The sequence below is a fragment of the Opisthorchis viverrini genome (genome assembly GCF_000715545.1).
Source record: "Opisthorchis viverrini unplaced genomic scaffold opera_v5_20, whole genome shotgun sequence".
NCBI lineage: Eukaryota > Metazoa > Platyhelminthes > Trematoda > Opisthorchiida > Opisthorchiidae > Opisthorchis > Opisthorchis viverrini.
Window position 1 is genome coordinate 3,144,911 of NW_008751676.1, and position 23,871 is coordinate 3,168,781.

At 44.4% G+C, this 23,871-nt stretch overlaps 1 protein-coding gene across 1 annotated transcript; it reads right to left on the reverse strand.

Moving 5' to 3' along the window:
* Nucleotides 1–954: 954 nt before the first annotated feature.
* T265_12882 (hypothetical protein) lies at nt 955–23,857 on the reverse strand (the record flags this gene model as incomplete). Its single annotated transcript, XM_009165984.1, has 9 exons — nt 955–1,196; nt 5,639–5,809; nt 8,130–8,246; nt 11,442–12,003; nt 12,898–13,013; nt 19,923–20,045; nt 20,082–20,218; nt 20,267–20,451; nt 23,760–23,857. Coding segments are annotated over 9 exons (1,605 nt in total), but the record flags the coding sequence as incomplete, so codon positions are not given.
* Between the last annotated feature and the right edge of the window lie 14 nt (nt 23,858–23,871).

Consider the following 23,871-nt stretch of genomic DNA (forward strand, 5'->3'; position numbering starts at 1 on the left):
AAAGAGCCCGAATGCGTCCAATCAATGGCGTGCCGTATTCCAGTCTCGGATGAACTCGAAAAAAATTCCAACACGGATGGAGACTGAGAGCGATGGTGGCACCGGCTAAGGTCGAAACCCGCGAACTGCAGAGTTTCCTGCCAGAAGAGAGGATACCAGACCGCATCAGTATCAGGCAAACTTTTCGAATGCCACATAATTCTGCCCTGAACGACTGTAAATGATGGTCACGAATCGTCCAAAGAACACACACGTAATGGCATACACATTAGATGCATACGTTCGTGCAGAGTACCTTTCTATTGCTTGACCAGCTGGATGAAATGTTGGCTCGTGTAGGGGCATCTTGTCATCGAAACTGTGCACAATAGGGCTACATTCTCGATCACTCTAACCTACTTCAAAGCACACTGGATTGTTCAAAGTTTGTCACACTATCCTCGCCTACGTTCGGCCTGACACCCGCGTTAGTCTTCATGTGACTAGCTACAGCTGTGATGGAAAACGAAAAAAAAATCTGCTGAGTGCGACCAAGACTTCAATGAAAAATTTCACCGATGGGCGCTTCGTTCAAGCCCATCATCTGAAGAGCTTGCATCAGTGCCGTAGTGTTCTGACACTGAAATTCAGCTAAAGTGATTTTCTGTACACGAGCTGCGCATAAGACATGAAGCCAAAGCAGCCCACCTGTGCTGAATTTTTTGAGACGACCCCTCGACCGCATGCATGCCAACTGCAGATACACAATATGAGGTCACGTCCTGCCGCTACCTGAACCTAGTATTACAAATTGATGGCTTCTTTTATAACAACGAGTGTCTAGTTACAAACATTCGTCTACCTTCGCTAGCTGCCAATATGTAATAGAATAACCTTTACACGTAGGGTATGTAGCAGGTACGGTGGTACCGCAAGGCGCAATTGTTCGGATTATAGTACGGGTACACTAAAACTCGGCCAACAATGCTATGGAAACGCAGCTCAAAATCATTAAAAATTGTGTAATAATGGCCAAAACGAAAAGTAACATTTCAAGAAAAAAACAGATTGTAAACGAATTTGGTCTATGGAGTGGCGTATATACCAGTCTCGTGCAATGTTCAACAGGAAATCGAACTAAACGCGTTCTGTCCGGCCCACACATGTACGGTTCCATCTTCACAGCCAACGGCCAAGAGATCATCGTGCACAGCAAGCTAAAACGGAGAGCAAACAGTTGAGTAGGGGGGGGGGGAGTGCAAAGACGTGAAAAGTTGCTAATTAGGATGAAACCGAAGTAAACTAGCCAAAATGATGGATGGCACTCAATTAATGCTGTTATGTCCAAACAAGGAGTCCACCACGGAGCCGACCGAAATGTGATTCGTAATCACAACAGTAAAAGCAACGTGCTTCCTGACATCGCTGCCGCAATTTTACGTGCCACCAGCTATTTTCACATGTCTACCGCTTTTATAAAATTGGGATCATCATAAAATTGCACGACTGCATGCAACCTCAAACGAGCACCGAAAGTATGTACGTTTCGAACTAACAGCTGAAGAAAAAACCATGCCTTGTTGAAAATGTACAGTGCCAGACAAGTTAAGCCTATACATATGTCCGAACGATTTCCGAACCAACAAGCCACTTCACAACAAAGTTATTCGTTCTGGGGAGACAGAAATTCGGATTGTTTCATATTGCTGATAAACTCCTCCGAGATGAGACCACTTTCAGCCCGGCTCTTCAGGTGGCACCAAGTATGGTATCGTTTGCCCTCAATTATTGAACGACTGGGTCTCTGTTGTTTACAGAACCAGACATTTAAAAAAGGCTAATACTGCCTTTAATTCTATTCTCTAACTGCTGTTTCCGTTTGGAGACATTATTCGAGTCCATTCATTTTATCTTTAGGAGGAAGCTTGCTATAAGGCAAAGTAAGCAAATAAGTCTCCCTTATTTTCTTCATTCCTAATAGAGACTTATTCACCTTCTTAGATGAGGCCCGTTAACTTACTCAAGACCACCGATCCCGAACCTACTTAACAACGGTTTATTGCTGTTAGTAATCATGATGTGAACGGCGATGACGAGAAAAGACAAATCGACACTGTTTTGAGGTAGATGGTGTACATGGAGGCAGTATCACTCTGAAAGAGAAATCACGTCCGAACTACACAACACAGGTTTGGCGGCTTCCCTTTAGACAAAGGGCCTCGTCAGAAGCACTGTTATGCATTTTTCACGAGCGGCCACTCGCCCGAAGGACCTTACCGGATATTATGCAAGGGGTCCAATTGTATAAACAAGGCAGTAACTCAGCTGATACCATTTCGATGCCTAGCTGCCATGGAACCTGAGGGAAGCACGAGGACTGAGATACCGCCGGGTTGGTCAAGCCTAGACAGGAGCGGTTGAGTTGACGGGATCGGGTTAACTATTTTGTTGAGCTGCATCTACCTGGCGTGTTCCCGTACATATCGTAACTTGATTTACGGTACGTGGCTTAGACGCCCGTCTGCTTTTGCATGCCCATCGTAGCCCAATTTATATTCATTCCACGTATATTTCTGGATCATGTACCAACGAAATGATCATCCACCAACAGATTAACAAACCACCCGAACACACAATGTTCTCTTCTAACCAGTCCAACCGTTAAACTAGCATCTAATAAACACACTGCGTTCCAAACTCGATTGACTGAGACGCGCCTAGTCTGGTGCTTGGCTTGTCTGGATGGCTTTTTAAGTCGCTTGAGTATTCCGTCTGTACCTACTGCAGGGGTCTATGAGCAAAACGTTGAGATTCAAATAGGGTTTGTGACGCACAATTTGGTTTTGAAGTCCTGCTTACGGAATGTCAAATGCTCAATTAATTGTTGCACTGCAGCGAGCTGTCAACGTTTGGGACGTACATAACCAGATAAGACAAAGAATTATGGATGTGCTTCATTAACGAAATTCTGATAGTCTTTATTAGAGCCGAATGAAAGCCACTCGTTATTTGGTTAAGCGACATATAGTAGATAATAATCGTTCAGCTGTAACAACCTTTCGGTGTCTAGCTGCCATGCCACCCGAACGCAGCACGAGGGCTGGGATACTGCCCGAGCCTAGACAGGAAAAGTCGAGATGCAGAAGTCGGGTTCGAATCACTGACCCTCCGGTCAAGTGGAAATCGAAAACCAGGATGGTCATACGTTTAAGCGAGGAAATTACTAGATTCTCCCTCCGTTCTGCGACTCCCGGAAAACTGTATAAGCTAATCAGGTTCAGTATCTTTTGGCTGAAGTGACGGAAACCACGCCTGTAAAACATGGTGTCAAGATCACTAGCCATGGACTTTATGTGGAAATGTTTATTCACGTCATCAGGATCCCCATCAAAATCAGTAATATTAGTCGTCGTGTTGACGCCTCACTGCCGTACAAGCACAGAGTGTATTCAACTATTTATGAAATGCTTTTTCTGGCACACCACTTTAGTTTTCACGTAAGACTCAACTGAATCCTAGCCGAATCTCTCGATTATGGTACTCTTCAGCCCAGTGTGTTGCACAAAGGCCACTTCATGTTTCAGTTGGTATGTTATTCGATATATCGCATATTTTCATGAAGGAAATACTCACATCATCAAAGACGGGACATCAGTCGACACTGATGATTCACTAACGTACAACCACACTACCATCATCATCGCCATCATCATCTGCAGCTGTGAAAACCGCCCACTTGACGTAGTGGCTATAGATAGCATAGTTTTGTTCACCGATGGTTTAGGGAAGTTGGGTAGATAGGTGCGCATTGTAGGCGGTAGCTGACATAATTGATGCATAAATACAGGGTTTTGATTAGACTTTTCATTGGGAAAATTGTGAGGGGAGATACGCATTGAAGGCAATAGCTTGAGGGCGCGACTGGCCCATATCAGACAACGCCTATAACCAGCGACGTGTCCCCATCCAGAGAGACGTCAATGACCAACGCAGCTGAGTAATTTCTTTAGTACATAGTTACCAAGTCATTGCTTGACCTCCCCTGGCTTGTTTCCGCACTTCACTTGGTTGCACGAAAAGGAAATCTGTCGACTAGCATACAGAGCATGTGACCCAGCCAGTGCAACCTATGGAGGATGATCAGTTCATCTACCGTGAACGAGTTAGTTCTCCCCATAACAATTCGACGTACTACAGCATAAATGATACGGTATTCCCACCAGACTCATGAAGATATCGACAGTGAAACACTGAAAATCTATTGACGTCCTAAGAGCACAGTGGCCAGGTTTCTGACCCGTATAATAAGATGAAGCACGTACAACCACAAATTCTACCAGATTATATTGGATGGAAAGAGAAAGGGTGACAGAGAGAACTTGGTGCTGACCTATTGCCAGCATCCGATGAAGCACGTACAACCACAAATTCTACCAAATTATATGGGATGGGAAGAGGAATGTGACAGAGAGAACTTGGTGCTGACCTATTGCCAGCATCCTGAGGCGCTTACGGTCTCAAGCACTCAGAAAATCTGGAAACTGACAGCAAGAAGGCCACTAACATCGATCAGTTGTCACGTCTTGCAGTGTTTCTAGCCAAGCGATGGGGGTCACCGAGACCCCATCCTGGAAGGCGGATCGCACCAATAATATCCAAACCCTTCATAATCTTTTCACGCCCTTCTGCCACACCCTCGTAATTTGCACCATTCTAAAGGAGGCACAGAAAAGGACACTACTCTCGGGTAACAATGTTTTGGTATGTGCTGCACATAGCTGAGCAGCTGCATTTGATACTACTGGGTGTTTTCTGGGTCTGAAGTAAGTGATGTCACTTTTTCTGATCACCTCGTTACGAATTTGTTGACACCATCGGACAACAGGAACGGCTTGGAGAACACAGTGCTCGAAAACCTGAAGCCGCTTCACATCACCTGTCCATAGAGGCCATGTCTCGCAATCATACAACAATACAACCCTTACTGTAGCCCGTCACAAACTACGCTTGAGACACAGTGATGCGCTTTTTCAACGCCACAATTGATGCAAATTGGAAAACGTGATTTGGGCCTTTGGGAGTCTTGTACAGACTTCATCAGATACACTTTTATCAGAGCTAGATTCTCCACAAACCAGTGCGGTGCTGTAAAAACTGACAGAATGTGAAGATGTTACCGATGCCGGGTCGAAGTCCTCCTTAATATTCACGTGTTAAGGGTTTGCATGCCGCCTTGCGGTGATGGAAAATCGGTCATAAATCTTGTCATAACGGGAGTCAAACAGACAACTCTGAGGTTACTATATTCACTGTAAGTAAATTTTTTGAGACGTAATATTATCAAGCAACCCGTTTAATGGGACGGTCTAATTCTTCTGGACTAACGTAAATAAGTTAGTCAGGCACTGACTGAATAATTCACCGCCATCTTTCAGCAGAAGAGGATGGAGATCATTGGCGCCAGCAGCACAATAAGGTTTTGGTAGAGATATACATTTGGATATTGCTGAAGAGTTTCATATTTACAGTTTGTGTTTCTGTCAAGGGCCGACAGTCTGGATGGAAACTAGAAGGAAATCGTTTGGATTCGCGACAGAACAGAGTTAAAAACCCACGTTATATTCGGAAATGTTCAACCGAAGATACGACGCGAACGTACGGTATTAGGGGCGTTTGATAAAGATTCGGCTAACGGTGCGCCACCCATGCTGGCTGGTGGACAGGTAGGATGCAAAACTTCCACGGTGCCGTGTAGACCCGATACGAAAATACCACCTCGTGTGGCCACAAGAGCACCAAAACCACGAGTCCATCCAGGAAGTTTTTGCGTCTGTTGGTACAGAAAGCAAATTAACGCATGAACGAAAAGGTCAAATAATTTGCGACAGCAATAATCCTGATGAACGTGCGTGTAACGAAGCAAAACATCCAGAAAATGGTTGTTGTACTCGCCACACATGAAAGCACTATTTACGAAGGAGCATAAGAGATAACTACCTAGTTCCCCAGTACCTTTGTACACAGCATCCGGTAGAAATGAATGTGCGATTCGCATTGACACAACAACCTGGAAATATTTCACAGGTTTTTAAATATGGATCACAATACGCTGCCAGAAGGAGTAGGTAGTTTAGTGGACAGAAGCTCCACAATGATAGAAGTCTGTAAATATTTCCATAGCTTCTCATGATGCGAAGATAGTCCATACCGATGGTCTTCGCTGAGAGGTATATTTTCGCAGAAATGCATTGATTGTGGCTCTTTTCTGATCAAAACTCAATGTCACATTGTAGGCAAAAGTCGGACCCGTTGAATTTTTCGAATGAATTTACACCAACAGTGTTGAGGGTGGTCAGCCAGCCCAATAAATAGGCTCCGAAAGAGGCGCTCAGCCTAGCCAAAGGAAACAAATAACTGAGCAGTATTCTAACCGCAGACACCTACAGAATGCTGAATCTGCATCGATTACCATTCCAGAAGTGGATGGGCTTGGGACGTCCGGTTTCCAGAAAGATCGGAGGAAAACCATCGAGAACGAGTTGGATGTCTTGTTCATTTGGTAAAAGAGCAATTTTCTCATCACTGAAATGCGTACTCACTAGCATATGGCTAACACTTGTCCAACAGTATGAGGCATGTGGCCTGAAAGAGATACCACTCTTGGCTAGAGTGTAATGCCGTACACTAAGTACAGTAAGGCAATGTTGAGCCGTCAATAAGAAGCTAGTTATACGTTTAAACCCAAAGTAAAGTGAATGCGACAGTCGACCGATGAACTCATAAGAGCAATATACATATAACTTAACACCACAACGTCCATGCGGTTGGAAATGACCAGCACATTACATTTTTCTAAGCCTCATGTTGTCATTCTATCGGTTTGCAGCCTAGAAGCTCTCCACACTTGTGATAAAAAATAAAGCGAATCAAATACACTGTCCTTACGCAGTATCCTTATGGAAATATGGGCGACCATGCGGCCAATTCTCATCCGGAAATGAATTAGTGGTACTTGCCGAGCTGGTGGTCGTTATCGGCGCTCGCCGAATCGGATCGCACTGTCAAGAGTATATGGGAGCCATGCAATTCTCGTGTCCCTTGGTCGTAACTGGAGCAGCAACGTTTGTACGGTTGGTCACAGGGGTTTCAAACACCCACGTTTCCGTGAAATAGTGTGATTGACACGCGTTTGTGTCAGTCTTTAGCCGATACTACCATTGAATTCGTACGTCACTAGTTAGAACAATGGCGGTCTATGCACCTAGGGTTACAGTAGCACTAATGCAATCTGGGAAGGCCAGTGAAACATTCACTTGATGAAGTGCTCGTTTTTCTGTGAATGACTGATGACAATTGGCTCTTGGTGAGAATAACATGGCCTCCGAGCAAATGTTGACGAGCAGCATATTTACAATCATCTGTCATAAGCCCACAGAGAAGACGGGAGAACCGTGGTAGCCGAAAGACGTCACACAAAGTGTCCTGAGTACCAGTTTACATGGAATGAAGTAAAGATAATCATCAGGCCACAATATATACGTGGATTCAACTGTAATCATTGCTTCGTGGGGTGTTAAGGAGAAGCCAATTGAAGCTCAAAATGAAGATAGATTATGAGAGTTCAAAGGGCAGCTAAGTTTCGATGACAAAGCAATCAGACACGAGGATAGAAGTTGGGACCACCAATCGACCAGGAACGAAGTAAGAGCAATGCAATCGACTGTCAACGACACTGCAAACAAAGGGATCCGGTTGGGAGCGGAGTTTGGCTGGCGGAATATGGGATGAAGAACCTGAAAAGTGCTTCCTACAGGGATATCAACTGCCAAGTAATACAGCCGCCGCGAGTAAGAGAGGTGAACAATCCAGATGAGCACAACTTTGTGTAAGTCTCTGAACTGGATTCAAAAATATGCTTTACCAGTGAGCCGGAAATGTTATGAAACCACGATAACTCTGGATCTGTTCGTTCTTCTCTTAGTGAGAGCACTTCGCCGCCAGTTAATAGCGCACAAACTTTGTTTTCCTGATTTCCGGAGAAAAGTTCACAATGTGATTCCAAGGTCGGGCCAGTAGCCACCAATGGGTGGCGTTAAGTACAGATTAGCCGAACACAGTAAGGTACAGCAGCAACGAAGAAGGATACTCACATGGACACAATTGAATAAGCCTTGTCGGATATCGAACACAAGCAGCAAGTTGGGTGGTTGGGCTACCCAAAGCTCGCTGTCATCCATAAGCGACATTCTCCTGGGATAACCGGACAACTGCGGTGGTATGCGGAGAGAGAATGTGTATGAAGCAGAACTCGCAGTATGAAGAAGGTGAGTTAACGTGAAGCGCATCGGAGACACAATATATCTGGACCTCAAGAATGAAATTTCAGGCTGGCCAAGTTAGGAAATATAGTCACATCCGAGATGTAAACCCTGTCGGGCTACCGATTAGTTGGACAGAAAACCCAACAGTTACCCCACCCTCTGGAGTGACCACTATAAGTACGTCAGGGTTAGTCTGTTGGGGCTTTGAGAAAAACTTAGGGCATAGAGAGAGCACTCTACAGCCCGGGCAGTGGAATTTTGGTTAACCACATTTTTAGAAGAGACAGATAACTCAACGTCTTTGAAATATGGAAGATATTACACGAATTATAGACAAGTGCGGAGTATCCAGCACTTTCCAATCCTAACCAGGAGTACGAAACGCTTTGTCGCATTTGAAATCTATTGGCCGAGGACTCATCAATGTGACCAACTCGCGTGAATCAGTGTAATATGAACACTGATCACAAGTGCTCAAAAGCATGCTTCATGCAGTTCGCGGTATCTGGCAGCATAGCAGGGCCACCCTTTTATCACTTCAGTGCTACAACTACTTGAAGGCTGAATTGTATGAGCACTGAGGTCTCATTCACACTAGAAACTTCTACACCAAGTTATACAATAAGCAGATGAGAGAAAAAAAGTATTTTTAACGATATTACGAAAAAGGTAGTGCATGGTTCAGGTACCACCAAAACGCACACGACAATGGAACACTGACGACCTAGTCATGCCCCCATTTTTTCGGGACTCCCATTGACGAGGGAAAAGCCCGAAACTCTAAGAGGTGGATTTTGTTGTAACGGGATACTGACTAGTCAGAATAACCCAACTATTGATGACTAGGCAGAGTGTTTAGTATGCAAGTCAGGGGTCCTGGAAATTATACAATAGCAGATGAGAGAAAAAAAAGTATTTTTAACGATATTACGAAAAAGGTAGTGCATGGTTCAGGTACCACCAAAACGCACACGACAATGGAACACTGACGACCTAGTCATGCCCCCATTTTTTCGGGACTCCCATTGACGAGGGAAAAGCCCGAAACTCTAAGAGGTGGATTTTGTTGTAACGGGATACTGACTAGTCAGAATAACCCAACTATTGATGACTAGGCAGAGTGTTTAGTATGCAAGTCAGGGGTCCTGGAAAACACCAAGAGATGGGCTTTGAATTTAATTGAGTGGTCACATTAAAAATGCGATGAAACTCTGACAGCTCCGACTGATTCCAACGAAGAGGAAAGGCCTCATCTGGTTGAGCTTTTTAGAGATCCGACCATCTGATTAATATGACGGTATAAAACACAACTAATCCGAAACGTTTGAGAGCTCGAAATACTTAAGTGGTTAAGGCGCGAACTTCCTGACCGGAAGGTCCGCGGTTCGAATCCAACCTATGCATCTTGACTGCTCTTGTCTAGGCTTGGACAACCTGGCAGTATGCCAGCCCCCGTGCTTGCTTGAGGTGGCATGGCAGCTATGCATCAAAAGGTTGTTACAGCAGAATGGTTATTAATCTGAAATGTCTAGTAGGCTGATTTGTTCTGAATAAACTTCATGGTACCCAGAACTGGAGGGAAAACAAGACCAGTTAGGAGGATTGAACGGTTTGATAATTACGGAAAATAACATCTAGAGATGCATTTCACAACAAAGTAAAACAGAAGTTACCTGCATAAACATACAGTCTGAATCTTTCAGCTAACGTACAGTAGACATTTCAAGTCGTTTGCGGGCGAACAGACAGCAGTGATTTTTAGCGAATATACACTCATTTGCAAACTAATTTGGTTTTTCGAGAGACTCACTGGAACCCAGCAGTGAATTTTGCCAAGATTTTCCTACGAAAAGCACTTTGTCTCGCGCAACCACCTACAACTAGTCAAAAAGTGTCCATGGTGTTTCAAGGGTACGTGGCGCTACCTGACTGGGAAGTGATGACAGATAGGTCCATCGATCGACACAACTAAAACAGTTACACCAGGAAGTCGTTCGGCGCATCGGGCAAACCTATTACATAGCTCATGCGTGAACACATTCGCCTAGTCGGACGTGAGAATTCAGGTGCGTGCACCGGTGGAGTAGTAGTACTACGCCCACCTCGCATGTCAGATGTCCGGGGTTAGAACGTTGGCACCGCCAGGGAAAATAAAAGCAAAACTTGAGTCTAGTGCTTCTGCTCGTTGATGTCGATTTACCAGAATAATTGCGCCGGAACAGGAAGAGGTCTGTTCAAACGAGAATGATGTGAACTCGACTTTTGCAAATTCTGCAACCAACTACAACTATTTCAGTTGAATTAATGATGTGCTGATCATCCATTGTCACAACGTTCGAAAGTATAGAAAATTCGTCTTCAACTCAGATGATTAATCACCTGAGTTGAAGTTATGCTTTGCACCCTCACATTCTCGTATGATTGCCAAAACAGATATAACCTTAGTCCGTGAAAAAAACACGGGGCCAATATTACAACTGCCATTCTAAGCGTCTACGTGTGATTGCTGCACATATTCCATATTCTACCATACTCATTCTTACAATGGAAACAGCATTCCTTGGAAAAGTAGGCAGTAAGGACTCGCAAAGTGGAAAATCGATAAATGGACGATAGAGGGTTAAAGGCCGAAAAATTCTAGTCTAAGGCTTAGATTACTTGCACGACAGCAGCTTTGGACAAGACAAAACTGTAAGCTCACAGTATCGACCAAGTGAGTGTGGTAAAGGCAACTGTCGGATACCTGTGCTCAACTGCAGTGAAACGAAACATTCGAGCTGGACTGGATCTCCTGCGATCCCGTGACTGTAGATGAATCATCCTCAGTATGGCACAGTGGAATCGCAGCAGATCTTTCTCATGTAAAAAAGACCACACATATTGCCAGAGTGCTCTTTAGCCCTTATACCTTTACGAGACCGACTCAGACTGTAATATTTCACAAAAGTCGATAGACAAAAAAGCAGAAAAAACATATGGAAGCAGTCTTAAATGTAATAAAGGTGACTTTCTAGAGGGGTTGCAGTAGATTGGATATGAAAAATGAAACGACCCTGTAAACAAAAAGTTCGTAAAAATTTATTACGCACACTGCTAATCAAATCCGTACGATAGAACCGGTTGAATTTTCAAGTAACCCACTTCAAACGTTTTAACAGGTTTGGATGGATATCTCATATCCCATCCATTAAGACTCCGATCATAGCTCCCAGTGACGAGGTTGAATGCATTGGATGACAGGTGACAACCCATTTCGGTCGGTTCGTCAGACGCTATTGAAGGGCCAATTGGCACGGACTGGTCAGTGCAAGCCTCATCCTTTCCTCGTTGTTCCTGTTCTTGCTCGTCGGGAGATAGTTGAGCAAAAGCTAGTAGGAATTCGTTTTCGGAAAATCCATTTATTAACGTCGGCAAATTTTCCTGACTAGCGGTAATGGAGGATAAGTCGGAAACTGACGTGGCAACAGATGAAAGCTGATCCCCTCCAGCCCCCCAGTCCATCCAGGACGGTTTAGCTGAGTCCGTCGATGAATGCCATTTACCAGGAGATTGCAAACACAAAACTGTGCCTTTGTGTTTAAGGCGCGGACCAGATTGATTAACTGAAGGAGCTCGAAGATCAACTGTGTATACAAATGCATTGGATGCTACTGAGACGGTAGAAGGGTCAAAGAAGGCGGTAGAGAAGACCGGACCTGGAAGGCTAAACAAAAGCAACATAAATACCCGCAAGGGTTTAGGTTTCAAAGGAACACGCACAGCAGTCAAAGTTATTCAAATTAAACCAGTAATTAAAAGTGACTACCTCCGTAGCGAAAATCCGGTACCTTACTGTGGCTGTTTTTGAACTTTAACAACCTACTGAACTATACCGAGGATGCCCACGTACTTGTTCGCAAAATCTCTTCTGTCAAGTTGATTGGTGGAAAGAGAACCGACAACCACGGTCTCCTGATCTTCCAGGTGAAGGTTTTCTAGCAACTACTAAGATTTCTTTCTCAAAAGTTGAATCGCATAGATAGACAGCGGGAGGAGACACCAGTGTACGAAGCGGTATACCTAAGCGGTTACTCAAAACCCCACTAGGAACGGCGCAATGAGGGTGGAAAAGTGACTACCATCAAGGTAGACCTCACAATCTGCGATGGTACTGGTAAGACACGTGCCATTAAAATTGAATAGCGGACAAAGATGAGGTTGATTTGGAAAACCTAAACCGACTGTGACTATGATTGATCTTTTAAGCTGAATGCTTCGTTAGGGAGCCTTAATTATCTTATATCGTATATCATATAAGGTGATCTTCAAGCATAAAAAATAACTCACACCACCAATGGCTATCCATTCTGCCAATCGATGCTTAGGAAAAAGTGACGACTACAGTCATTGTAGTAGTCTACAAATGTGAACACCAGGACTACTGAATTCGTCTACGTCCACATCTTCGGCAGATTCAAATACCCGGAAACTCGGGTTTCAGTAGAAGAAACCGCACATGAGCCCCGGTAGTTTATCATAGAAGTTCCCTTGTGTTTAATAGTAAAACGGATGGAGAAAACCGCGAACATGTCTTGCGGAAAATAATCACCTCACTTACTGGTATACGGAATGAGGAACAAGGCCAGTATCAGAAAGATTCCAGAGGCGCAGCGTCTTGTCCCACGACCCAGTGAGCACAGAGTAGCCGAAGGATTCGATAGACCAAATCCAGCCCTAAAGCAGGTTCAAATCCAAGAAAGGGAAACAAAGAGATACAAAGACTGAGTGTTCACCCTTTGATGAACAAATAAAAATAAAGTAAACTGAGAGAGCATACAAATCCCCTCAACAATAAGCCATTATTATCGTACAACATCCCAAAAGCGCGCCCTAAGGAACTAACTAGTCATGTTAGGTTAGATAAAGTCTTACGCAAAATGAGGTGAACTTCCGACACAGTTTGGAATAATATCAGAAAGTGATACAATAATTCCAAAACAGGAAACGTTTAAAATATTTACCAGCATGTGAGACGGGAGGTGATTGCGCAAACTGGTATATTCGACTATTAAAACTAACCAAGCAAAGCATCGCCGAATTACGGCAAGCGAAAGTACTGGTGGGTAACACTTGGTACCTAGAACGTGATGGACGTAGATAGGCGACAGATATCGGAAAGAATCCACTGAGTAAAGTTGGGACGAATGTCAAGGTACTTGTTTGTCAAGGAATTCTTCGACACTTCATTACATCCAGAGAAGTGTTCCAGTGACCAAAATGACAAGGCAGCAGTATGTCTTGGAGTACTAGGAGAGGTCCGTGTGATGACAAGTCAAGTGAGGACAAAAATAAGATTGAGAGGAACGGACAACGTTCTCCGTCGTACCGCACAAAAAACAAAAGAATTCCACCAAAGACAGCTTGGATATGAGAGGCAACTAAGGTTATCTGACAGGGTCACACCTAAGCACTTAACGATGACAGCAAAGGGAAGAAGGCACTAAGAACACTGAGAGATTAAACGTTTTGAGGAGGTCAGTCTAAAGCTAAAAGGTTAGAAAGAGGACAGACTAAGGAAGGAAAAGCACTAATCAGACTAACAGCCTGTAATTGCAGATGGACTCCAGACTCACGACCGTCACAGTCAATCAATGTGTTGACAACGAACCCGATGGAGAAATTACTGATGAACATATCTCTTACACACGAAAAAGAGGACAAATGGCGTAGTGGAGGACATTGCTATTTGTCGGCAAGGAAGAAGAGAATCCGTTCCTCAAACTATTGCATTGTGCACGGTTAGTGAGGCGACCTATTCACCAACATCTGTAGGAGCTCTGACCAATACTCAATATCGTACTTCATGTGATCTTCTTGCTAAAAACCTACTAGGACTATTTCGCGATGGATAACCTACACTTTTAAATTATTGCCTTTGAAACGTATCATAGCTAGCTTTATGCGTGCTTCAGTCAACCATTGCTAGGGGTTTTCACACCGTGTCACCTAACTGCACTTCTTCACATAACAACACAAGAAAAGAACGGACATTGCTTCAATGCTACTCCGAAAGCCCACCACCGATTTCGCGCTCATCAGGTCAGCTTAGCCCCCGAATTCCCATCAATCCGAATTCCCACATGCACATGAAACTATACATCGTATAAGCATTCATTCGCAAAGCAAGTCGGTGTTGACGGCAGAAAGTTGCTAGAGTCCCTCGTTTTTTCCCGCGAAAGACTATCATTTGCAAATTAATTTGGTCTTAACCGGAGATTAAATGAACCCCAGCTGAATCTTCCGTTCGCGATATTCTTTGGATATTGTTTTGCTAGTGATACCAGCACACTTCACTTCGCAAGGGCAGAAAAACACAGGGCCATATGCTTCACCTTACCTCACTTGCTGCATGTTCTGATACATTTTTCCAGATGCTATTCTATCTGTGACGAAAGACCCGTTTGTAATGATTAGTGCAGATGCTGGGCTTGCTAGATTTAAAAACTAACGGTTGAACACATCGGGACTAAGGTTAGATGGATGTAAATTTGATCACTTATTGGACAGAAGCTACAGGGCTCACCATGTTTCATTGGCAGATTTTGTTACCGAGGCGCCCATCGACAAATATTGGGGCAGAAGTCTTGAAAATTCTGTCTGCTTCCTCCTCTTGTAAGCACACTCTCCATCCATGGTTGCTTAAGGACCGGAGGATGGAATCTGTCAGCAATAATGTGGATGGTTTCATCAGGCAGCATCCGTGAAAGGAATGTTGAGATAACCGATGGCGAGTTGACAATAAATTGAAGAAATCAGGCAGTACCAATAGAAGAGTTCGTAATAAGGTCATATTCTTCAATATCGTGAATGACATCCTCTTTATGGCTTGTTGAAGATTTCCGTAAATTGGACTAGTGGTCTTCGTCGAAGTATATCTTTGACGGCAGGCTTAAAATGAAGTGATCAGGGTGAGGAAATGAAGTGAGCCTTCGCAACAGAAACGCTGATACTGTGTGCAAACACACAGATCAGTGGGACCCGCCGAGTGACGAAATTCACAGAGATATTGGAAGCCCAAATAGTCAGGAAGAAGTTAGGCTTGCCTAGGTCATCAGCAAAGACTCAGAATCTCATCTAAATAGGCGAATGTAAATAGCTTAAGTAGTGCCAGATTCCAAAGTTATGCAACTGATGCGTTCCGTAGAATGTTTCCAATTGATGTGTGCAATTGATGTGTGTCACACCACCACATCTTTATCAGGAGGAATTTTTCAAGTGTGTCACACCACCACATCTTTATCAGGAAAGCAGGCATCCCAGTTGTATTCCCAAATTTCTACCCGTTCAATTGGATGCCGATGTCTTGCTCACGTTAAGGAGCCTTTAAGTTAAATTAACCATTTCTGTCAAACCACTATGGTGCATTCACTAAACGTACTTGACCACATTAAGTAGCCAGACCTAAATTGTGACAAATCTTGTCACCGGGAAATCAAACCAACTCGCGTTTGACTTTCGCAACCCGAATGCTTACATACATTGCAAGAGTGGAAGTTCAACTAAGTTGGCGTTCACACGCAGCAGTCGTATTCGAGCTGTTGGGCAGAATTACTGTGCGGCCTTAGCAATGGGGAACTTAGTTAGACATTTTAGAGAGTTAGAATTTTCTAGTGCATCGGATAACAAGGCGATGTGACATTAGACCCCTTTGGCAGTGTTGCGGAATATAGGTAGCTCGGGCGGGCTGCTAAGTTGTTGGTCTGTTTGTCAAGCCTGGAAGTTGGATTATAAACATTTCATCATCGATTGAGGGGAAATCGTCAATGCGGGGTTGAGTGGGCGAATCCCACCACTTCTGCTTATGTTTATGGTTTCTAAACAGTCTCTAATAACTTCGAAGTGATTAGTTGGTTGTGAGGTGGTTCGCGCGTAATTTAGTTGGTCAGTCTGGAATCGGAGTTGCATTTTAATCTGATCTCCGTGTATCTGGTTGGTTCTTTGGGCGCCTTCGATTCGACGGTTCTGTTCCTTCGTTGCGAACGGGCCGTTTCCTACTTAATTTGTGGTCAGATTTCATTTCACTTGTTCGGTTGATTGGAAAACCTATTTCAGTAGCTTTCTTTCATTGATCCGATGGGTCCGTTGGTTATCGTTAGGTCGTTTGATTTCCCATGTGGTTCAGAGTCCCACAATAATAAACTTCTTTTATTCGGCCGATACACTGAATCGATACCGATCGAATCAAAGAAAGAGAACTACTAGAGATAGTTATTCGATCAACCAATCAAGCGGAATGAGATCAGGTCACACAAAAAAAGAAAACGGCCCAGACACAAAAAGGGAACAGAACCATCAAACTGAAGGCGCCCAACACACCAACCAGATACAAGATGAGGCCACAACGCAACCCAGATTGTAAGTTGACTGACCAAGTTACGCTAGAACCACCACGCAACCATTTGACCACTTCAGAGTTATAAGATGCTGATTAGAAACTAGATAAGCTCTGGAAGAAGAGGGGGAATTTACCCATTCAATCCCGCACCGACGGCGTCACTTCGATTGAGGGTAAAACGTCTGCACCCCACCTGCCAAGCTCGGCGAACAGACCAACAACCAATTAGGCTCGCTTCTCAGGGTTCCAAAACGAATGAAGACGCTAGTTCGTGTTTGGATAAGGTGACTCCCTCGTGTGTACACAACGAAGTCCCTAGTAAAAGTTTGTATTGCTGAGGTGAACCTTATAACACTCACAAGTATATCAGAAAAATACACACACGATTAAAAGGTTCATACATATTTAAATAAGTAACGTGGAGTACATAAACGATATGGAGAATTGAAAACTAAGAGGTTGGCAAGAATATGAAGATTTAGGTTGTGAGGAGTTCCGGGCCGAATGGCTCGGGTATTGTTAAACAGGCTGAGCGTCATATGGTGTATAATATAGACAATGTTAACACAAAATACAGTGTGCTGGAATAACGTGTTATAATCAGACGTTTCGTTTGACGTGGGTAACTTTTTTTAGGGATTTCTACAGGCAACTCCAACAAGTTGATCACAGGAATTCTTGAGAATCCAGCAACCGAAACGTCGGATTCTAACATCTAATTCCGCTACACTGTGTTTTGATTTTAGACTTTCCGTAGTCAGATTGTTAGTTAAAAATGCCAGAGCGAAAAGCTGTATTTTCACTGGAGAGCTTCTCAAAGGCAAAATGATAACTGTCAGGTGAAAATCAACATACTTTTACCACCACATCCACTATTTTGGTTCAGAAAATAAACATAAATCAGTCTGCTACGATTATTCTATCTACCCTCTGCATGTGTTGACCCAAATCCATGGCAGAAATGTGACCAAAACTATGAACAGTGGTTGATTTCTGCTTGATAGTAGCACTGTTACTCTTGACGACTTGCGACTATTATTGTACAGCTTGAGCTCAGTCGCACAGATAAAACGCACAAGTAAAACAATATTGGACGACAGAACGTAACGAGAACATTTGTCAAGACGTATTCGGATAGTGAATAAAAATGTCGTTTTATTTCATTAAACATGCCTAGCTAATGAGACGTAATTGGCAACTCGGGTAAGGAAAACTAAACAGATGAAACTTACACGCAGCTCAGTGGACGAATTCGAAACAGGAATCAACCAAAGAAAACATTCATTTTGTTTCCTCTCAGCCACAGAAATTCATCCCATACACTATGTTTGTTAGTCTGCCCGAATAATAAGTGAACCCTGCAATACACCTTCATGCCGCCCACATCACTCGCACGTGAACATATGGCCAACTGAGCTTCGTGCCAAATAGTCTCTGGACAAACGGTCACAGAAGCTATTGCTTCTGCGATACCGTCCCCTTATTTCATCAAACAAATGAGCTGCCGGTACACATACACACAAAAGGAATGCGGGCCGAGCCGTGCACTACGGTAAGAAACTCGCGAGAAACTTGCGACCGAGATACTCAGCGTAGAAGCTTGCAATAAACCCATCAAAATAGAAAAAGATGGTTTTTGAAGTTACGGAACATAATATCCCATACACAACTTCAGGAATTATTGCCGTGAGGTTTGCTTAATGGATGGTAAGGCGGACTAGCGTGATTCGGTGTTCACGCTTCAAAAGGACAGGCAAGCTCGGATGTATGTGTCAAGCGCTGGCAAATAGACCGGAATTGTCGGTCCTCCAAGTTTCCGACTCCGTTCGAAAACCGTTGGACCGTAACATTCGGATTGGTATTCCGGCAGCTTGTTTAGTGTTTACGTAACCGCACATCGCCGGACTATTCGACAATATATGTCGGTTTGGCGGAAACAGCCTTATGGCCCGGTCGTGGGTCCAGAAAAATTAAAACCTCATATGATAGCGCAACTAAAGGCGAACAGTCATATATTTGGACTAAATGCTTCTGAGCTGTATTGTATTCCACACTGGCGGTCATAGCGAATTAAATTAGCTACTGTTCTTGAAAACCACTGAGATCTGGACGCAAAGGTGTTAGACTGGTGGAACAAGAGAAAAACTCACTGTACCTATTCAGTACTGTACACACTCAGCTGCCAGAACATCTAGCAACAGCGTTATATGAATGCACACTGTCCAACATATTAGTTGTTGGTGTATAAACAAATGCGGTTGGTTTTTGAGTGGGTTTTCAACCTGTTCGACAGAACACGACTTGTCTCATCAAAAGACATCTGGATCAGAGGATATGAACGCATGTGGGGGCAGTGAGCATCTACACAGTGGCCAGTGTAGTAATTCAACACGATGGCCAGGGTGTTCGGTGGTGCTGTAACAACACTCGTGTCCTTTAACCGGCGAACCAACTGTGAACCATGCATCAGATGGGTTGAGCTAGCAGGTGACAGAGAACATAACTGGAAGCGCGAAAGACGAGAATATAACGGAGAAAGAGAGCTTAAGCGCGTTCGAAATTCGCTGAGAAATCCTCCGGTAACTAGCTCACGCATTTACCGGCCTGAGCCCACCCTTATGGAACCCACTGCCACTGGAGGGTCACCTGAATTAGACAATGGGCCCTACGTTTACCCATGCTGGAGCAAACAGACGGTAACCACAGTAAAAAGGAATTTCGACAGTTACAGTTTTTGTAAAACTAATTGATATAAAGAGTTCGAAATAATAAAAGGAATATGATGATGGTAGTTATTCTAGCTTACAGCTGGAAGAAACGGAGGCGGTAGGTTCACCAACTAGTGAGTCAGCATGTTTAAGGATAAATACAGTTACGCGAAACGCATACTGAAAACAATACAATTACTGAGTGACATGAATGCCAGCAACGCAGAATTTTTAAGAAGCAGTCGGCTTTTAGTACTTGAGAAATCGATAAATTTACATCTTCCTTGTGGCTGGTTGAGCTGAGAGAAACTAGTCGACTACCACTGAACATACTGAGTCATTTGAACAGAAACCCTGGAAGAAATAGCTCGCCCTTGGAGGAAACTGGGTTCCGCTGTGGGTCTCTAACTGAGGATCCTACTACGTATGATGTATGCATAATGGAATCGGCTTACCCCTCGGAAAGACCCAAGAACAACAAAGCAAAGTAAACAATCACTAAGAGTCAAATATCGCAAGTTAAACGGGCCGAGAACGTACCAGGTGGAGTCGAGATTCAACATATACAGCATTCCATGGGTCCTTATTCAGCGCCATTTCTTTCAGTGAAAATATCGAGATCACTCGTCCCCGATCTCCAACAAGCAGAAGGTCAGAGGCTACCTGAATTGAGCTGAATCCGGAAACCCGTCAATTTACCGGTGGAATGTGCAATACATCGATCGCTACTGAAGTTGCACAGGGTCGTACAAAGTGCTGTCTTGTGCCATTCTGGCCAAAAACAGAGAGATACATTTCTCGCGCAACCGTTTCATGAATCCAGTCCACCTTCTTATCTGGGTTGGAAATAAGAGGGGGTCCGGATGGCAAATGTATACACAAACCTTGCAGGCATGGATAGGCGCCCGCAGATAAAGCTAACAGGCGCTTCTGCCAAAACTTGATTCCGGTCCAGGAACGAAACTTTTTCGATACTAGTCTTAGCGCTATTACGTCACTGGCATGCAGAAAGAAGCAGATGCGATGGAAAACCTCTGGAGGCAGATTATCAAGGCTAACCATTGATGATCTGGAAAAGAATACAGCAAGTGCTGGAGACAAGAAGACAACAAATTGTTGGTACAAAGTGAAGCATGTGCTGTCTTTCAGCGGCATTTTTGTTATCTGAGTGGCGAAAATTAAAATAAGATTAAAAACACAGGGCCAAGGGTTGAGTGAAACTTATACTCGCAAGCGTAATAAACATTGATGCTTTCTCTTTTACACTGGGAGCGCTTTCCATAGACGGACAGTGTCCCTGTGATGTGGATTCAAGACCCAAGTACGGTTGTTGAATTGACCTACCCATCGTTTCATTATCGATTCTGGTTTCGTAACTCATGATCTAGAAGCCAACAGACAAAGCTGCTTCTGTGGAGGCTGGCATGGTTCCGAATCTCTAGCTGGAGGTTCTCGGATTAAATGGTTGTTTTTTAGTATTCGACTCTGCAGTTCACCTGCCCATGTCTGCGATATTGTCCCGTAAGGCTGTTTACTGCAGCGGAAGCTCACATATTGTGGTGGTTGCTGGCGATATTATTGATTAAATTGGGTGAATGGGCACTGCTGAAACCCAATTGATTAGTCATCTCGGTAAACACCTGCTACAGCTATGTGCTAACCACAGCCTGTCTCTACAGTCATAACTTATGGAGCAACCGAAACCACCTGACGGTCCTCCAAAGCAGAGACCAGATCACCATAGGCCGTGGCGCAGATCAAATACTGACTGCCTATCGTTCAGGAACATTAATGTGAATTCGGATAGCGCGCTTATCCTTTGCTGCCTCTCCATGAGCTTTCGAGGGGCGCGCAAGATGAGTGCACCTCGACTAGCCATTAGGAAGCACTCGTAGCCTAATGTGGATTAAGTTTACCAGAACCACCTAATAAAGCTCATTCCCTGTAAACCATCTTCGGACGTCAACTACCATCAGCAACCCCGCAAGATGCTTGGCGACCTGCTTGCGGAACGGAGCAATCGTCAAATTGTTAAGACTTACCACCAATTAGGTGCCTGACTGCCTTGCCACTCGAAGGAAGCACGAAGGTTAGGATACTGCCGGCTTGCCCAAGCCTAGACAGGGAAGTCGAGAACCAGAGGTTGGGTACGAACAACGGACATTCCGGTCAGCATATTGGCGCTCTGATCACTAAGCAATTAACTCGACCTAATCGATGGATCTCGAACAACACTATGAAACTAATCGAAGCTTAGAAAAGTGTGCCTCTTGGTCAACAGTACAATGCACACTTCGGAGGAAAAACGATATCCGTGCTCACCGAGGAGCTTGGTGAGTCCATAACGCTGGCGATGGAGGAAGCGAATACTCTGGAAATGTGCAGAAACCACTCCGAATGAAAGGCGCAACAGGCTCAAAAAGGTCCATGGTGGGCAGTCAGTGATAAAAATGGCTCATTTATCTCCCAGAAAAGAAGGCCAGAACCACTGGGCTGAACACTTAACGATTCAAATGGCCAACTACCATTGCTCCATTATTTCCCAGACCAAAACGGATCTATGAGCAGTGGACGCCGAACCTCCGACGATTTTGGAAACATTCGAGTGCCTTTCATTGAACAGTGCCAGGAAGCTGCAGATCCTGCCATAGGATGTGGCTAAAATCCCCTCAGTAGTTGACTAACTTATTTATCTATCATGGGGGATGCTTTTCCAGACAACAGGAATGAGTCGACAGTAGTGCCATTTTCAAATGTGCTCTCCCAGAATGAGACAAACAGCTTGATCCTCATCATAAGTGGGCTCTGAGCCGCTTATTTTGTACTGTCTTACGACAATGGGTGAAGACGTGATCAGAGGACAGCAAGCAGGATTCCCACCCAGATTGGGTCGGAAGAGGAATGAAAGCGTACAGGCGCCCTGCGATCTTTGAATTCAAGAGTCAGGTGGTCCGTTCACTTCAGTGCTCTTGTGCAACGGAGTATAACCCAAAACCTGACGAACAGCATAACCTGTGGACGTTCGATAATGTATGATAATCTCTAAAAAGGCTTCCTTACACAGAAGCGTGCCCGCAAGCGTCCATCTCCTTTAGTTTGGTTCAATTTCTGGAGGCCTCCGTCCGTCGAATTACGAGGTAAATTTCGTAATTATACGAATGTATTACGTATACTCATCTTAGTGCTTTCCATTCTATCGTAGTCCATCAGAAAATACACCAGGATCAGCCAGCTAAACAGTTATCAAGGAAAGGCTGACATATCGATAATCGTGCACCGTGTACGCATAACTGGGTGGTCTATTGTGAATAACTGCACCACCAACAGGTAGCATCGATCGCGTAGTTCGGAAAATTGTGCAGTCAAGTGCTAACGTTGGATGAGGTAGCACCTAATCAATTTGTTGCACCATCGTCTCACCGTCTCCACATGTGACAAGAACGTTCCTGTACAGCAAAGTGTAGCTAGGCCATTATTTAGTCGCGGTAATACATCCGACGACTTTTACGGTTAGCCATGAAGTAACGAGGATATATTGTTAGTTATTTGGCGGCTATTCAGTCGTTAAACGATCAGTGATTAACTGGGTTAGTTAGTTGACCGTAAAATGTGGATAACGATGGGTGAAATAACCGCCACACAATCATGTCATGAAGCACCCAGTTGTGACGCCATTATCTAACGAGAGGGCGTCCTATGGACAGTTTTGTAAGAAAAGGGGGCGAGTTGGCTCAGTGGTTAGAGCGCGAATTTACTGATCGGAAGGTCTGAGGTTCGAACCCGACGTCTGCCTCTTGACTTCTCTGTCCAGGCTTGGACAACCTGGCTCTCGTGTTTCCTTCGGGTGGCATGGCAGTTAGGCACCGAAACGGTGCTACAGCTGAACGACTTTCATGCAAAAAAACGTTCGGCTGTAGAACACGGGGACTGGAATACTGCCAGCTTGCCCGAGCCTAGGAAGGGGAGAGGCAGAGGTCGGGTTCGAACGTATCAATAATCGCTATCAATTTACCCAATAGTACATGACCAGCGCAGTCCTGGAAACAGCAACCTCTGTACATGCTCACCAGCTTCACGTGCAACACCAAAAGCACCGGACGGTTCACGCAGGTCATGGTACACCGGGGACGGTTGATTTATATGTGTCTTCGGTTGATGATACATCACCAATACTCATACATACATACTGGTGATACACCGCCTTGTTTAGTGGGCTTCGGTTCATGAACCTTCCCGCTATTTTCCATCCACAAAAGTTGTTGTGAACCCCTACCCTCAAAGAATCACTGTCCTCTGGTGCTTCCATCCCATACTACGACACTACGTCGCCTCATCGCTCGCAACTAGACGCCGTAAAAGAAAATGGGCCTAACTCACACATCAATGGTCGGAAGATGGGTAGCTTGACTGCTCAGCCTAAGGCCAAGTTCCAATTGGTCGAAACTGTTGACACGACGGCCAATCGTGACGTCGAATCCTATAATGCGCC